Genomic DNA, 18,928 nt, shown 5'->3' with positions numbered 1-18,928 from the left:
GGCCCCCCCCCCCCCAGCAGGGGCTGATATTTCTCGTCTCCTTCAAAGCACTATGTGGGAGGATTGATCCATCCAGAGAACTGGCTCAGCGTTTAGAATATAAGCATGCGGGCTTACAGGCAGGCAACAGCCTGAACAGCCGCACTTCTAGAAGGTTCTAGGCAGTGCGCAGGAGCAGAGGTGGAGGGAGTAGGAATGAACAGGCGAAGGACCCGGGGTCACGAGACCGTTGGGTAGGAGGAGCCAGCGGCCGGGGAGGTTCTAGTCTGTTCTGCCTCGCGGCAGCCGCCCCCTTCCACACGGTCACGCTGAGCTAGTACCCGCGCCTGGAGTCGGGCCGCAACCTTAGCCGCGCCCGCCGTCTTCTCTGGACCATGGACCCCCGCAAAGTGAGCGAGCTTCGAGCCTTCGTGAAAATGTGTAAGCAGGATCCGAGCGTTCTGCACACCGAGGAAATGCGCTTCCTGCGGGAGTGGGTGGAGAGGTGAGACTCGGGCCGAGGACCGTTGTGGGTGGGAAGAGGGACGGCCGGAGGGGGAGCTGGGCCGCCGCTGGCGCGGGGAGGACGGGCGGGGAGCTCCGCCGCGAGGGCGCGTCGAGTCGCCTCCTCCTTGGGGCTCTCCCCGGCCAGGAAAGGGAGGCGACTTCAGGGGCTAATGGAGGAGCGGGAAGCGTAGATGGTACGAGGAGGGATGATCACAACTCGGTCCCCTCACCCTCAGGTCGCCCGGGGTGTGTCCTGAGCCAAATATAAATGCAGACGGATGCAGGGACTTGGGCGCTGTAGACGCGGTGGTGGGGAGGGGAAGCTGCAAGATTTCTCTTTCGCGTGGAGTTGTTTTTCTTGAGATCTCTGGCGTCCTGCTTAGGTCGCAGTGACACAGAGCTCTTTTACGCACTACGTCTCTAAATAGTGTTTTAATAAATGATAACTTGTTATATAATGAGTTGTAATAAAAATGGTAACACTGTTTGGCTTCCTTTAAATTTACAGCGATTCTAACTGCGTAGAATTATTTTGGGAGTCACTTACTGTGTCTCCGTAGTAGCAGTGCCGTTACACTTAACACTTGAAAAAGGAGTTTTCAAGGACCAGCATGTTTCCATGATCTATTCTTGTTATCCTTAAATCTGGAGTACTTCGCTACGTGCGCGGAATTAATTGAGTAGGCATTGTGCCAGATGCTTGAAAACAGTGTGAGTGCAGTTTAGTGATACAGAAGAATAAATAAGGAAATTTGTTGTAATATTTACCATATAATAGAGATTAATGTTTTGCATATTGGAGGAGAACTTAAGGGAGAAAGGGAAATCTTCCCCGAGATGATTTTTTAAAAATCACTGATAGTGGTGAGGGATTTAAAAGATGAAACACAAACACAAATCGCATTTCATGGTGATAATAGTGACAGTGCAACGCAACGTGACTCCTTAGAGGTACTGCCCTGGGTATTGATTTTTTTTTATAGGGGAGGAGGAATGCACGATTACCAAATGCTTGAAAGAGCATGTTTCTCAACAAACTCCGCTAAGGAAAAAGCTTAAGTTACAACTTATCAGCGGTGTGTATAGTGGTAAAATTTTTTTCTTCAAGAAGTTTCTCAGCCTTTTTCTCCTCCACCAGTTTTTGAACTACTGTAAGAGTTTGTTCATGTTATTAGCGTAAACTTCTGAGAACACTTACAATTATTGTAGTAACTGTTGACAGTAGTTAACAAGAATACCGTTTTGTAACAGAAAAACCTGAAAGATGCTAATTTCAGGACTAGGAATATAGACCTAGTTTAGTCATTTGTTACTGAATAACTTGACAATCTCAATGTCTCACTTAAGACATTAGTACGTTTTTCTTAACACTCATTAAAAGAAAGAGCCTACAATTAACTTGTTTCTAAAATTCCAGGTAAAGTAGGCATACATACCACAGGGAAGTTTAATATTTGTCATCAAGAGTGAACATTATACTGAGTGTATACAATGTTTTTGTTCCACAGCTGTGAAGAAAAGGTTAAGACGTCTCTAAAGAAAATGTAACTTGAGGGGCGCCTGGGTGGCTTAGTCGGTTAAGCGTCCGACTTTCGCTTGGGTCATGATTTCGCGGTTCGTGGGTTCGAGCCCCGCGTCGGGCTCTGTGCTGACTGCCAGCTCAGAGCCTGGAGCCTGTTGGCGGAGTCTGTGACTCCCTCTCTCTCTGATCCTCCCCTGCTCACGCGCTCTCTCTCTCTCTGTCTCTCCTAGAAATTAAAAAAAAAATGTATTAAAAGAAAAAGACACTGTTTAAAAAAAAAAGAATGTAACTTGTGCTGGAGTGATTATGGCTCTGTAGAGAATTCTGTTATAAGGTCTGGAAATTATTGTCAGACATTATTTCCAGAAAATACTTAATGTGTCTTTTTTTTTTAGTATTTCACATTGGTAATTCCAATTTCTGTTCCTGGTTCCATTTACATGTTTCACGTGGCATCCAAAATCCAAATTTTTGGTTTCAGTATGGAATGAACCATCTTGGCACGTGTACGGGCCCTATTCTGAAGCTTTTGTTATCTCTTTATTTTAATCTAAATTAAAATTTTTGTAGGCTTTGAGGCCTTTATTTGAAGTGCATCAATTTCTCTCTGCCTTCGCATCAGCCTTCTTAAGTACAGGGTTATAGAAGATTGGGCAGAATGTGGAGATTTCTGGGTCCAGTAATATTCTTAGGCCTAATCCTACTTTTAGAGCTTCCTAAATCCAAACCATTTCAGAGTTCTCTTTTCATACTAGATGAGTTGTAGGTACTCTGGCTTAGACATTTGTTTTTAAATAAAGAATTCGTTTAGTCTATTTGTTTGCCAGAATTTCTACCATTGATTGTAGCTTAAAGTTTTATTTGGGTTAAGAATTCATTTACCAGCCTTTTTTTTTTTTAATGTTTATTTTTGAGAGAGAGAGCACAAGCAGGGGAGGAGCAGAGAGGGAGACACAGAATCCTAAGCAGATTCCAGGCTCCAAGCTGTTAGCACAGAGCCCAGAGGGCTCAAACTCATGAATCGTGAGGTCATCACCTGACCTCAACCTACTGAGCCACCCAGGTGCCCCAACAGCCTTTTTTATCGGACAAAGGGAAATACGAAGAAGTTGTTTTTTTTGTCTCCGTAGTCATTGAGGATCCAGGGAGACTATGATCTTTTCAACAAATATGTTTTGGGATTTTTTTTTCTAGAGAAAGAAGCATTGTTTGACACTATTTTATTATTTCATTTTATGGTAATTTAAGATCAAAGGGAGTATCTTTGTATTTTAATTTCCAGCACAGTGCATGGCACATAGTTTTTAATATATTAAATGAACAGGATGCATTTCTAGTCTCAGTGAGTTTAGAGTGTAATACCCAGTTTTTTGTAGGTGTATAAGTAACAATTGCTCAAGGCAACTGGAATGTATCAAATTAAGGGAAGTATGAATGAGGTCTTGTGTGATTCCATATGAGGAAGGTCTCTGCATTAGCTCTAGTTGGCAGCATGAACAACTATACTGGCAAAGTCCAGTTTGCAGTGTTGGGCAGGGACTAGCTTGTTTTAAGTCTTGGAAGCATTAAATGAAATTTCTGTACCTATAAATTGGTGTTAACCTTCTGACAGGTAACTAGAATTTGGAATGTGAGAAACTCTTATATGTAGCTTATGAATAAGCCTTGTGTTCTCTCTCCTCCAGTTTTAAAAATAAAAAAATAAAATTTTTGAAACTTGCAGAAAAGTCGCAAGTACAGTACAAACTATTTTTCCTGAAACTATTCCCAGTGTTGTGCCCCGAGCACCTTTGTGTATTTCCGACAAACAAGGACAATGTGTACAATGCAACTATCAAATTTAGGAAACTAAGAATGCTGCATTAATGCTAATCCTCAGAATTACATGTTACACTTGATTGTGATTCTTAATCTCTATTCTGAAAGATTGTTATTCCTTGACTTTCATGACCTTAGCAGTTTTGCATATTACAGGCTAGTTATTTTGGATAATTTCCCTCAACTTGGGTTTGTCTCATCTTTCCTAAGGATTAGATTTAGCTTAATATATTTCTTGGCAAGACCATCCCTTCCCAAAATTTTAATGTAACTTAGACTATCATGTCTGTGTTTGAATGTCTACCTCAGTACATTCCTGAATGTTGCATTTCGAAACTTAGGGTAAAAAACAGCTTCAGAAGTTGTGTGTTTTCATTAAAATTTAACTGCAAAAAATGATCATTTGATTACTGTGCTTTTTTTGCAGAGTACAAAGTAGTTTCTCTGTAGATTAGAATTTTAAAGAGTTTTGCTGTGTTTATGCCTATTTCTTACGAAATTATTTGCTCAATTGTAAACTAAGAATTAAATTTATTTTTTTGCATGTGGGAACAATTTTTTCTTAAGGTTACTGAGTAAGTGAAGATTATTTTGTAACTGTCACATCAAAGCAGAATGGGAAAAGTGTATACATTTTTCTTGATGGGTGCTTAACAAGAAATTCCAGACTTTGTTATTGCATTTGCTGTTTTATTTTTGTTGTTTATTTATTTTGAGAGAGAGATTGAGAGCATGCAGGCAGAGTAGAGGCAGAGAGAGTGGGAGAGAGAGAATCCCAAGCAGGCTTTGTACTGTCAGTGCAAAGCCCAATACAGGGCTTGAATTTACAGAACCCTGAGATCGTTACCTGAGCTGAAATCGAGAGTTAGATGCTCAACCAACTGAGCCACCCAGGCACTCATGCATTTGCTGTTTTAGATTTACAGTTTTGTTTCATGTTGGCTTCAATATAAGTGAAAATGCAAGCCACAGGGCAAGAGAAGATAACTTGCAACACAGAAAACTGACAGGGCTTGTACGCAGAGTATATGAAGAGCACCTACAGATATATGTGACACTCTAATAGAAAACTGGAGGAGAGTTGAACTTTACAAAAAATGCTATGCAGATGGCCAATAAGTGAAAAGGGACTCGACTACAATGAGATACCACTATGCATCTATCAAAATGGCTAAAAATGTAAAAGATGGACAATAGCTAAGCATTGGCCAAAGTGTGGAGCAACTGGATTTCTTACGCACTGCTGATAGAAGTATAAATTGGTAGAAGAACTTTGGGGAGCCAGTATCCATTTAAATCCAACATACATATACCCTATGTTGAGAAATTCCACTCATCTGAAATGAATGTAAACATGGATATAACTCTAATTATAAAGAATCAACACTTAAGGGTGTTTTGAATCAGGTTCCTTTTTGTTTTCCAACTTAATGTATCTCCTATCTTACATTTCCTAAGGCAAATTTTTAGTTAAGTCTTTGTGATCTCCAGCTTTCACTATCGTGAAGGCCCTTAATCCATTTAACATTTTAGTCACTGGACTGCTGCATGTGGCCCATATGCTTCAGAGTCTGCCCCAAATGGAGCACATAGCACTAATTCTTAATGATCTTTTTTTCCTTCATGTTTTAAAGTATTTGTGTATATAATTCATGGTGTTCCTTTGGAATATTTGGGAAAGGACTTGCAAGGCCAAGAGGAAGTATTAATGGGTGGATTATGGGAAGGGATAAGGAGAAAATTTAAACTGTGAGGAACATTTGAATATAAGAAGAAAGAATCCTTGTAGGTTCCACTCAGAAGAAACATTTTGAATTATTATACCATGATTTCATAATCATTTCATAAACTGCTTATTTGAATTGAGTGAGCTCTTAACTAAAGTTGAAGCTTTGGATTCAGTATACCTGTACAAATGATTTTGTCATTCTGTGTTTTCTGCCTCTTTTCTTTTGGGAATGGGCACAGACCAGCTCCGTAATTACATTTTTATTAGGCTGAGGCAAAGAAAGGGTTAGATTTTCAACCAGTTTGCTAAAGTAAATAAAATTTTAAGGTGAAAAAACAATAAGCATTAAAATTGAGTTTACCCTTAAAGGTTTGGAAAGGTAACTATCTAAGTGTCTTTTTTCCCAGCGTAAATAATGTTGCTTGGCTCAGTGAATTTTAATTTTCTAAACAAATATTTTCTTTCTCATCTTCTTCAAGCATGGGGGGTAAAATACCACCTGCTACTCATAAAACTAAATCAGAAGACAATATCAAGGTAAGTTACAAATTTCATTTGTATGTTTAGTGATAAAATAGTATATGAGGTTCCTTAGAGGTGGTTTTAAAGTGCTGCTCTCAAGTTACCACTCTGGATTCTCTTAGGTTCACTTGGAGATAAGATCTTTGTAAAATTTCTATTTGGACATCAAGTGTCTGGAATCTGATTTAACACCGAGAATTTGGGGTTGAATGTTCACCATGTTTGGGAATAAATGCTCTGTGTGTGTTACATGCATGACCTGTGGGTGGTAAGCTCTGTGATTGTATGCATTTCCTAATAGTCATCATTGTATTGTTAGCACCCACACAGGATTTTATGCATTGTGGGTACTTAATTAATATTTGCAAAGTAAATGAAAAATAGCCCAAATCAGTAATTCTTAAGTTTTTATACCATATCACTTAATAGGTTATTTCTGAGTTGTGAGTCCTGATGTCGCCTTAGCATATTTGCCAAAAAGTTAAGATCAGGAGAAGGTTGACAGTAGCTGAAGTTTAGAAATGCGGGTGGCATTTAAGAATGCTTCCTTCAGAATTCTTATTTCTCCTATTTTGTGCTTTTCTATCTAAAATATTTTTCCTCAAGTTTTCTGATTAGCAGTCTTAAGTTGATAAGAAAATTTACTATTTTATTTAGAACCTTAAACAAGTTTTATCTATTTGGGTATGAAATCAGAAGTTGTATCTTTGAACAAGTGACATAAGAGAACTTTAGCAAAAGCCCCCGAAGTAGTTATTCTTTTTTTAGAGGAGTCATTTGTCAAGAGTTTAGTAGTTTCTGATAGGATACCTAGATTGGATATTTTGCCATGTGGTAAACATGTATGAAGACAAATTAAATTGAATCTATGTTCCTGTTAAAATATTTTTATAACAAAATATTCTGATTTGGGATTCTAATTGGTCTTATTTTCAGTATATGCTAAAGCATCTGACACTTTGCATATGGTAGGAGCCCAATATTCAGTTTGTAGTAAGATCGGGCTTTGATTCCAATTTTTAAGAGTTGCGAAGAGAAGAAACCAAATAACTGGCTACATAATATTACTAATACAATTGAATGACTAGATCGGGGTGTGATCTATTCTCTGTGATACACAGCATCATTAAATGAAAAGGACAAAGTGCAAGGCTGGCTGTCTTATATATATGTGCATTGAGACTGTTTAATGGGATATGCCAGAAATCACAGTGGTTACTTACAGTGGGAAGGAAATTTGGTTTTCATCATGTGTACTTTGAAATTCTTTGAATTATCATTTGTGTATTATAGTTCTATTGCTCCTTATTTGAAATTCCAAACTCAAAAACCCTTGAAATTGTCAAGATTTTTAGTAAGTTTGTTTGGCAGTAAAGCATAATCTAAACAGATGTGAGACTACTTATAGTCTTTATCCCACTTATTGTGAATGCTCAGACTTTGTTTTGCAGAAGTAATGTGTTTATGGAGAGTTGTAGACTGCAGTGCGTCTTGAGGGTATAACATAACTGTGGGATATGTGTTTGTATTAGCTTCCTATAATCCAGTATTTTTTAAATTCTAAAACTCATCTAAAATGTTTGGATCAAGGATTGGACCTATACTTAATTTAGAAAGAGAAGTGAAAACAGAAAACTAAAGTTGACCAAAATGGAACAAGAAAAGGAGCATTAACAGCTGAAATACAATGGATGTGAGAAGTTTATATATAAGTTTTAATAAATTAGTTTATATATATTGTGTGTGTTATTAAATACTGAAAGTGTGGTTTGCCTTCCCTTTGCTAGGAAGAAAAAACAGATAGTAAGAAGGCGGAGGAAAACATAAAGACAGACGAACCATCAAGTGAGGAAAGTGATCTAGGTGAGGAGAAAGTAGTTTGTATTTGATAACCTCATGATAAGATCCTATGCTGATTTTTACTAAATTGACTAAATCAGGGCTGTCTAATAGAAATGTAATGTAGCTGAGCTACATATGAAACAAAATTTTTAGTAGCCACTTTTAAAAAATTAAAATTAAACAGATGAAATTAATTCAAGTAAATATATCTAAACTAACATATCTAGAATATTAGCATTTCAATATGTAACCAGTATGGAGAAATTATTAGTGAAATATTTTCCTCTTTGTCATACAAAGTCTTGAAAATCCAGAGTGTATTTTATCCTTACAGCACATTTCAATGCAGATGTTAGAGGTTATGTTTTTGTTGAAAGTATTTGATCTATATTCATATTTAATGAAACTTGTAGTTGGAAAAGTTGGGTAACATATCCAAGTTCTAAAAGTTTTTTCCCCTTTTTTTTTTTTTTTGAAAAGTTTTCCAAGGGCCCTTGGGTGGATTTGTTGGTTAGGCTTTTGGCTCAGGTCATGATCTCACAGTTTTGTGTCTGAGTCCCGCATGGGTCTCTGCTACCAGCCCAGAACCTGTTTTGGATTCTCTCTCCCTCTTTCTCTTCTTCTCCCCCCGCTTACACTGTCTCTGTGTTTCTCAAAAATAAACTTAAAAAAAATTTTATTTTGGGGCGCCTGGGTGGCTCAGTTGGTTGAGCGTCCGACTTTGGCTCAGGTCATGATCTCACTGTTTGTAGGTTTAAAGCCCTGTGTCGGGCTCTGCTGACAGCTAGCTCAGAGCCTGGAGCCTGTTTTCAGATTTTGTGTCTTCGTCTCTCTCTGACCCTCCCCTGCTCATGCTGGCTTGCTCTCTCTCTCAGAAATAAGTAACGCATTAAAAAATTTTTATTTTAAAGATTTCTGATAACTGAATCAAGTACCAAAAAATTATTTTCCTATTAGTACTTGCATGTACCCTGAGCCATGAGTTTGGTTGTTTTTGTTTGGGGTTTTTTTAGGCTACAAACTGACAAAAATCTCTTCCTAAATTTGGAAGTCCTTTGAGACTATAAATATATGTCCCAGATACTAAATGGGCAGTCTCTTAACTCATAGAATCTGTCTAAAAGCTAAAGAAGAATATTTGTAATTTTTCAAATTTGAACCAAATGAACTATGGTACTGTTAGAAGGGGCTTCTTGTTTGGAGGCTTATTTCAAAGTCTTTCACTTTTTGTAAAATATCTTTTCTAGTCTTGTAATTTCTAAAAATTTTCATTACTATAATAATGTCTTAACCAACTCTGGATTCAAAAGGTTTTTTTCTCGTATGAGTTAACCTGTTGTATAATTAGATAAAGTGACAAGATCAGTTACTGTTAAAAATTGACTAAAATTTTTTTGTTCGAGTTAATTCTGACTTCAGGTAGCTAATTTCAGTTTCATTCTCTTTTGACTGTCAACAAGAAACATTAAGTTCACTCTGTTTGCTAAAAATGTCTCTTAATGTCCATTATTTTGACAAAGTTTATATATAGAGAGGTTATTTTGTTTTGCTTTGCTGTAACAGATTACACTTGTCATGAAATTTATGGCATACCTCATTACTGTTTTGGTTATAATGCTAGTTTTGGCATTTGAGTCTGTAGCAATGTTCCTTTATTTTAAAATTAAACTTTATTTAAAAAATTAATATTTCATTATGATTTACATCATTATTATAATTTGTGCTATCTGAATAAAATTTTTTAAACGTAGTACACTGATATGCAGAATGAAATATTTGAACAGAATCATTTTGACACTAAGTCATTGGCATGTCTGTGTAATACTAGAAACTGTACACTTGCCAACATTTCCAGTATAAGATAATGATAAACATCTCAGGTGATGGAACAGTTAAAATGAAATGTAATCTTAACAAAACAGTAAAGTAATATTTAGTGGGGAAATCTTCTACAGTGCATCGGTTTAAATAAGTTAACAAAGTAAAATACTCAGTTTATCAGTTGCAGTAACCATAGTTCATTAGTTTTTCATAGTCTTATGTGGTTAGTAGCTGCTATATGGGGCAGCACGGGTCTTATTTATCATTTTTTTAACTTCGGCAGAAATTGACAATGAAGGTGTGATTGAACCAGATACTGATGCCCCTCAAGAAATGGGAGATGAAAGTGTAGAGGTAAGTCCAGTGGCTTATTTTCTGCTTCTAGTAAGGAATGTAAAGGTCCCACCTATCCCAATGACTTATATGACCTAATTCTGCCAGGAAAAGTACATACTAAGTCATTCTCTGACTTAAGGCATTTAGGAAGGCATTTTATTTTAGTTCTTAAAATGTTTGTGAAAATTCCCATTATTTTTAATCATACTCTCTAATAATTTCTGAAATTTTTGTTATTTGTCGTTTATCTACTTTTTCAATTTGCATTTGGTTTGACTGGTCTTTAAGTTCCCCTAACATTTATGTTTACAGATGTAATTACTTATTAATGGGTTATCTATTAAATTGTTTTCCCTTTTTTTTCAAAATTTTTTTTAACATTTATTTATTATTAAGAAACTGAGAGAGACAGAGCATGAGCATGGGAGGGGCAGGGAGAGGGGGAGACTAAGAATCCGAAGCAGGTTCCAGGCTCTGAGCTGTCAGCACAGAGCCTGATGTGGGGCTCTAACCCACAAGTGGTGAGATCATGACCTGAGTTCAAGTGGGATGCTCAACTGACTGAGCCATCCAGGCGCCCCTATTATGTTGTTTTCCAAAGTGGTTTTGTCACAGCAGATACAGTGTTACCCTAGGTGGTGAAAATTGGTTCTTTGGATGAGAGTTTGCAAAAAACTTAGATATTACAATAGTTAGTGGTCTTCCAAAGGGTCATAACATATATGTGGTATATCTGGTATTAAAATGGAGTGGGGGAGTATTAAAAAATGTCTCAAATGGCTGGCTTTGGGGGGGTTGACAATGAGAAAAGCCTTGAGAAGCACTGAAATATAGTAATAGTAGTTTAGAAGCTTGGTCCATATCCTCACCAACACTTGATACTGTCAGATTTCATATTTACTAGTCTTATGGTGTGAAATGGAATATACCCTTGTGGCTTTCAATGTGAGTTTTTCTGATTTCTAATAAAGTTGAGCATATTCTTAGGTTTGCATTCACAGGTATTTGTGAAGTCCTATTTCCCATTTTTCTTCTGGTTTGACTTTTTCATACTGATTTTTAGTTCATTTTATATTCTAGAGACTAACAATTTGTCATTTATATGTGCTCCACTTATTTTCTGCTAGTTTGTGGCTGGTCTTTTATTTTTTTATGTTTTAATAAGTAGAATCTTTCAGTTCTCTTAAATTGATAATTATTTTATATATCCTGCTTTATTATCTCAGGGTTATAATTGCTGTAATATATTTTTCTGTTTTGAAAATTTTATGTTAACCTTTCACCCTTAATCTACTTGTCAGCACTATTAAAGAATTCCTTTCCCCACCAATGCCAAAAGACATTTTCATGTAGCATGTGAGCCACTTTTAGTGCTCCATGTCTAATTTTTTTCTGTGTGCTATTGACACATTGTCTTACCTCAGTTTTATATTAACTCTCGTTATCTAGTAGGGCAAGGACCCCCTACAATTTAGGAGTATTTTGGCTGTTTTGTTCACCTTTCTTTTTCCATATAAATTTCAGAACTATTATCAAGTGTTGTCATACACTCCCCTCACCCCCCCCATTAGAATTGCATTAAATCTAAATCAAGTTAGGGAGAAGATACAGCTAACTATTGAGATTAACTACCCATGAATCTGTATCGTCTAATTTTTTAGGTCTTTCCTAATGTTTTTAAGTACTTTTTTAGCATTTTCTCCATAAAGCTATGTGCATCTTTAAGAATGAATATAGGTACTTTTTGTCACTGTTTGTAAAAGAAATTTTTAAAATTATGTATTTTTTTAGTTGATGATGTGTCACTTTGAAGTATCTAGGTTTATAATACTTTATTTGTGCTACTAGGGATGTATTGGGCATTTAAAAAAATTTTAATGCTTTTATTTTTGAGGGGGGGGGGAATGAGTGGGTGAGGGACAGAGAGAGGTAGACACAGAATCTGAAGCAGGCTCCAGGCTCTGAGCTATCAGCACAGAGCCTGACATGGGACTTGAACTGGACAATCACTATCTGAGCTGAAGTTGGACACTTGACCAGTCGACCAAGCCACCCAGGGGCCCCTATTGGGCATTTTAATTTCTAGGGTTAACTTTCTTTAGCTCTGGAACATTTCGGCTAGTATCTTTCACATACTGCCTTTTCCCCATTCTCTCTACGGTCGTTCGGGAGCCCTAGTTAGATATGTTTTAGATTTTTTCACTATTAAATTCCATCTCTTTATCACTGCTGAATGATATATGCTGTTGATGTTCGAATTTGAGTGCTTGTGTTTTTCATCTTTATGTTTTGATTTATTTTAAAGCACACTTGGTTATTTATAAGTCACTTTTTCCTTATTTTCAAAATGTGCCTCTATTTTTTTAAACACATTAAAATCTTTGTGAAACTCTTACTTGCCTCATTCTTTTATTTTTCTTGATTTTTGCTCAGTTACTTATTGTGTGTGTGTGTGTGTGTGTGTGTGTGTGTGTGTGTTTTGACCTCATGTGCTTGTGTGTTGATATTTTGACCATGAATTCTTTGACATTCCACCTGTGGAGAAATTTTTGAGGCCTGGGTAGTAGGTGTGCATTCCTCCAAAGAGGGAAGTGTTTGCTTCTATCAAGACTCTGAATTGGAGCTAGCTGATCAAGGACCACTTTAAAATGTCAGCATGGGGCGCCTGGGTGGCTTAGTTGGTTAAGCGTCCGACTTTCGCTNTAAAAAAAAAATTAAAAAAAAAAAAAAAAAAAAAAATGTCAGCATGGTTTTGTTGTTGTTGTCGTTTGTGTAACTATACAAGTAATGTGAATTCTGTCAGAAACTCTGGCTTACCATTATAAGTTTACAGGGGTGATTTTTTTTTTTCTTTCTACTTGGCTGTTCCTTTCATTGGGACAGATTTATTTTTGGTTTGCTATTCTTGCAGGTATAGGCATTTGGGTGGGATTCCAGATTTTTTGGAGGGTGTCTGATTAGACGACATGTATTCTTTTCACCTGAATCTAGATTTTCTTTCATGTGTCCTGTATCAACATTCAAAAACAGAACTGTTAGATCACCAGGTTTGACACCTGCCTGAAAGGGTGAAAGCAGATGGAGTGCTTGGCTACCTTACTGGATGTCAGGTCTTCATTTAATCTTCTTCTTTGAGAATTTCTACATTACTAGGTCAAAGGTGACTTTTACATTTATTCAGGATTTCATGTGTACCGTATTGCCATAAACTGACGTCTTTTTTTTTTTTTGGATTTGTAGGATAACTAGCTGGTAAAGTGTGTCTTTGTTCCTTGTTTTAAAAAGATTTTTAAACTTGTAGTAATTTTGTTGGAATTACTTTGAATTTATTGAGTAACTTGGGGTGGGGTTGAAGTATTCAAAAAATTTTTTCTTGGGGCACATGGTTGGCTCAGTTAAGTTTCTGGCTTTTGATCTCAGCTGAGGTCTTAATCTCAGTGTCATGAGTTCAAGCCCCATATTGGGCTTCATGCTCAGTATGTAGCCTACTTAAAAGTTTTTTTTCCCCATGAACATAGTATACATCTTGTGTTTAATAGAATTTTACTTTCCTTCCTTGAAAGACTTAAATGTAATGATATCTTGTTCTGTCCAGTTTTATAACTGACTTTTGCTGATGTAGACGAACTCTTGGTATTTTATTCATTTCTGTGTTTCTAAGGGCTTTATTGAATTGTCTTAGTAGACCTGGCAAACTGTCCAATTTTTTGGGTTTTCAAATTAAATATGAAGACGGCTTGGTGTTTGCTTCTGGTTCTTAATCCTACCGAATCATTCTTAATGAACTAGCCAGCAGCAGTAATATTTTACACAGTGGTTAATGATGGAATCAATCTTTTTTGCTTTTTAAAGAAACAACTACTTAACTTTCCATTTAGATAGGATGTTTGCTATAAGTTTTTGTTGCTAATGATCATTGTACTGTCAACATCTTGTATATTATTCTGTACAGTATAGGTACTCTGTAGATCTTTGTTGGAACAAAAGAATGAGACATTTCACTTAAAATTCAAATATAACAGGAATTAGCTTTAGTTACATCTTTATGAGGAGACTGAGTTTTAGTATTGGTGACTAAGTAGACAGGAGTTGATAAGATCAGAGCAGGAACATCGTGCTTAGGTTGGTTGGGATGGAGGGAAGCAAAGGTCACATCTAAAGTAAAGGTAGGGAGTGAAATTTATTGTTCATTATGAAGGATTAAAGCTCATCTTGTGTAATTTCTTAGTAATCACTTGCCATAGTTATCCTCTTTGCTCTCTGGAAACAAGAGAAGAAAGAGTGAAAATGAGGGTTATGCCTACCCCATCCCTAAGAAAGCCCAAGCTCTTTCCTTCTCTTCGCTTTCTCTGTTACTTCTAAGTTGACCTACGATTTCCCCCTAGATAACCGAGGAAATGATGGATCAGGCAAATGATAAAAAAGTGGCTGCCATTGATGCCCTAAATGATGGTGAGTGATTTTTTCCTCTTTGTTATATTTCTATGGTAGTCTGAATGAATATTCTCTTTTTTCCTGTAGCAACTGTAAACAGTGGAAGAGTGGAAGGGAACTTAAATTTGTTGAGTATTTTATACTGGAGAAGAAAGTACGTGTCCTATTCTCTACCCACCCCTCCCCCTTTGTTAAAGAGGCTGAAATCACTCAGGTATCAATTACCTTGCCGCAGGGCATGGATGTATCTTGCTGTGACTCAAAGACTCCTTTCCCAGCTATGGCCTTGTGTTTCTACACGGAGAAGAGGCAAAAGTCTTAAAGAAAAAAAAAAAGGTAGTAGTATTAGAACAGTGGCTCTTAACTTTTTACACAGCAACACCCTTGGTAAATGATGTCTTTAGGCATAATATTCTTGTTCTAATCTTTGCATGTTAGATGCTCTTCAAAAAATCCTTTCAAAGTGGGAGAGTGCTGGTAGTAGTAAGCATAATGTTTAATCAGTTATAATTTATAAAAACCTCATTTCTTGGGTGCTGTGCACACCCTTTCATAGCTGTGTGGGTAGTGTGCCACAGGGTCGTGGTAGAGCTACTGCTGCCTGTTGCCGCAGTGCATTTGGTCTTCATCTGTAGAATTAGAAGATGACTGAAGTTTTAGAAGTAGTGTAGTATTGATTGCTATTCCAAGTTGGCAAAAGGATTCACTTTCTTTTTTTGTAATCTCACCACCTTCTTAGTTTAGGTCATTTTCACATGTTTATGCCATTGTTTTAGCCTCAGTAATTTGCCTACGTGAAATGTCTAGTTCCTTTATTGCTTTCTTTTCGTTGGCCCTAGAGTATTCTTTCTTAGAATCGCTTTTTATTTCTACACATTCCCTTGCTTGTAACCTCTGACTAGCTTTTTGCACACTTTTTGAAATCTTCATCATAGTATTAGACCTGCTAGAGTCCGATCCCATGTTTTGCCTTCCCAGCCTTGTTCTCTTCTTTTTGGATATTAACCTTGCATTACAGCCAGACCTTGCTGTCCTAGAATGTTCTTACACTTGTGCTCTGCTGCTTTTCTCTAAAGCTCTTCATCTATTTCTGCTTTTAATTCATACTCATCAATTGATCTCAGCCGCTTCTCTTCCTGACCACTCCTTTTCCACACTATTTGTGCTTTCTACCTACTTGGCAGTTTTATTATATATTAACGTGCATTATTTCATTAATACCTCATACTACTCCCATTTTACAGGTTAATGAATAATCTGAGGGCTCAGAAGGGTTTTGACTTGTGCAGGATCTTACTGTGCCAGGATATCAGTTCATTTATTATTTTTGTCACTTATTTTGGCATATTTTATATTTCTTAAATTTGTTTTCTTATCATTGCCTTAGCAATTTTTAAAAAATGAAGGTGCTGCCTCTACCTAATAAGTCATGTTCTTGTTTTTCCACATTTCTTTCCAAGCTGTATTCATGTGTAAATTTAACCTAGTTCTAGTTTTAGAATAAATGTAATTTTATAATGTATTGTAGAGGGATGAAACATTAGTCTTTTAAGCCTGGGATGGTAGCTTCAGGTCTTGCTTGGGGTTGGAGAGACAAGAGTATAATTAGGCACTGAATATAGGAAGCCAAAGTGCCTGAGTTTTGAATCCCAGTTCTGGTACTTACTAGCTAGGCAGACTTAAGAGAAATTACTCTTTGTCTCTGCTTCTCTTTCCTCTGTTGTATGATAAGGATAATGTACCTGTATAGTACATTGAGAAATAAATGAATAAATATATGTAATGTGCTTAGAATAAGAATGTACTATTCTTATTAAGGTACTGTTTGTTTTTCTTTTTAATGTTTATTCATTTTTGAGAGAGAGAGAAAGCATGAGCAGGGGGGACATATGATCCAGAGTGGGCTCTGAGCTGATAGCAGTGAGCCCAATGTGGGGCTCAAACTCACGAACAGTGAGATCATTACCTGACCTGAAGTCTGGACATGCAACAGAGTGAGCCATCCAGGTGCCCCAAGGTACTGGTATTTCTAAAGTGTCAGTGTTCTTACTGAATTTAAGATCTTAGTGTTTCTAGCTGTCACATTACTGGTTATGTTACTATTATTATGCTTTTGTAGTTTAATATATGTATTTAAAGTGTAGCATGTTTGAGGCAATGTTTTTATTTATTTTTTTAATGTTTATTTTTGAGGGAATGAGCACAAGCAGGGGAGGGACAGAGAGAGGGAGATCGAGAATCTGAAGCAGGCTCTGCGCTGTCAGTGCAAAGCCTGATGGGGGGCTTGAACCCACCAGCCTTGAGATATGACCTGAGCCAAAGTCAGATGTTCAAACAAATGAGCCGACCAGGCACCCCTCTAGGCAGTGTTTTATTTTTTTATTAAAAAAAATTTTTTTTTTAATTCATTTTTGAGAGACAGAGGGCAAGCAGGGGAGGGGAAGAGAGAGAAGGAGACACAGAATCCGAAATGGGTTCCAGGTTCTGAGCTGTCAACACAGAGCCGGACGCAGGGCTTGAACTCACAAACCGTGAGATCACAACCTGAGCTGAAGTCAGATGCTCAACCGACTGAGCTACCCAGGTGTCCTAGGCAGTGATTTAGATGCTGGATATACAATGAGAAAAACAAAAGAGACTAAGTTTTTTCTTTGGACCTCATATATTACTGGGGAGCAAAAATTGTAATTTAATGTTAGGTGGTAACAAGTACAATGAAGAAAAATAGAGGTGAGTAAAAAGTCACTGACGGAAGATATATTTTGTAAAGCGTGGTCAGAAAAGCATATGATGAAGTGAGCAAGCTATGTGAGGAAGAGCTTTTGAGACAGGGAAAGAACAGCTACAGAGGCTCATTGGGAGAGCATAGCAGAAAGGCCTTGTAGCTGGAGTGCGGCAAGTGAATGGGTAAGAATGGCAGATAGAGTTGAGGTCATAGAAGCACTTTGTAGTAGTGGGAGATACGTGGTGGGAAGGTGGTGAGAAGGTAGATCACTAAAGAACTTTGTAGGTCATGCTAAGGACTTAACAGTTTTATCCTTAAGGATGATGGGAAGCTGTAGAGGTGGTGTGGGTAGTTTTTTGTTTCTTTTTGACTAGGAGAGCTTCATTGTGAGATGTATTTACTTTTGAAAAGGATTATTCTTGCTCTTTTATGTAAATCAGATATAAGGGCAAATAAGGATATGTTCATTGCAGAAGAGGAAACCAAAGTATGAGTTGCTATGTCAGAGATCTACTAAGAAAATACCTAAGAGGAAAAATAGAGGGGGAGCGAGGAGAGCCAGAGGAGTCTGGAAGGCAGTAAGAAAGCCATTTAATTCTTTATCCCTGTGTAGGAGAGAAATAGAGTCTCTGTGGGTATGTTTCTAAAAAGTCTTGGCAAGTCAAAATTGCCCAATAGAGGAGTTAACAGTCTCACAATAATGGGCCAGTGTTGTTATCCTTGCTGTCATTCAGTCATTAGCATTAGCTATGAGCAGCTTATGAAGTGTAGCCTTGAGCACAGAAGATGGAGTTCTTAATCAGTTAGGCTCCTCACAGCAGATCTAAAGGGCATTGTCAAGATCCTACAGAGGAAATGCAAGAAATCAAGTCATATTTTATAATCCAAGTGGCTAATGATGATAACATGGATTTGGGCAAAGGGTCTCAGACTTTCTCTGGTTATAGTGTCCTTAACTATCTTGACTTGAACAGACCTTTGAGGCCAAAAGAAATGGCTAAGGGTTTCATTTATAATGTAGTTAGGTCCAAATAATTTAATAAGTATCTGTGTCATAACAAGTTAGTGATTGGAAAATAATATACACAAATTGAAAAAATATATTTAATCTTATTCTTATGTAACCATAGTTGTTTTCTAGTAAGCTGTGCATATGTTTGGGCATTAAACAGCTTTCCAGATCTTGGAATCATTTCTAACACTGCCACCCTTATTTCCTGTTCCACATCTATTTTTCTACATTTCTTCTTTCTTTTTTTATCATAGCAATCAGTAAAAACAGTCTTAGATTGGGGAGTTGAGAATGACTCCAAAGATTTGGGGCATGAGGTAAATCACGAATTAGCCAAACTACAGCCTCCTGTTTTTGTAAAAATGTAGTGGAACACCGTAACTGCATGCATTTGTTTATGCAGTGTCTGTGGCTGCTTCCCCACTACAAGAGCAGAGTTGAATAGTTAACGATTTTATGGTCTGCAAAATAATTTTTACGTGGCCCTTTCCAGAAAAGTTTGCTGACCTCTAAACTAGATTGAATGGAAGAATCTCCTATTTATTTGATAATTTAAGGATGAGAAGTAGATTTTAGAGATGGGGTAGGAATTAAGAGTTCAGTTTTGAACATGGTAGGTGTGAATTACTTACATTAGACCTCCAAGTGTAATAATTTATAAGAGATCTCTGCAGCAGTGAC

The 18,928-nt window shown here is 37.1% G+C and overlaps 1 protein-coding gene across 1 annotated transcript in view; it reads left to right on the top strand.

The window, feature by feature from the left end:
* Positions 1–221: 221 nt before the first annotated feature.
* ST13 (ST13 Hsp70 interacting protein) overlaps positions 222–18,928 on the top strand; it is a 31,886-nt gene continuing 13,179 nt past the window's right edge. The window contains exons 1-5 of the mRNA XM_077757931.1: positions 222–484; positions 6,035–6,092; positions 7,865–7,940; positions 10,024–10,094; positions 14,462–14,528. Of these exons, the coding sequence (XP_077614057.1) occupies positions 375–484; positions 6,035–6,092; positions 7,865–7,940; positions 10,024–10,094; positions 14,462–14,528 (382 nt within the window). The 5' untranslated portion in view covers positions 222–374. The remainder of the gene's footprint in view (positions 485–6,034; positions 6,093–7,864; positions 7,941–10,023; positions 10,095–14,461; positions 14,529–18,928) is intronic.

This window comes from Crocuta crocuta, unplaced genomic scaffold (genome assembly GCF_008692635.1).
Source record: "Crocuta crocuta isolate KB4526 unplaced genomic scaffold, BGI_CrCroc_1.0 scaffold143, whole genome shotgun sequence".
NCBI lineage: Eukaryota > Metazoa > Chordata > Mammalia > Carnivora > Hyaenidae > Crocuta > Crocuta crocuta.
The sequence above is the reverse complement of the archived record's forward strand: the minus strand, read 5'-3'. Positions and strand labels throughout refer to the sequence as shown.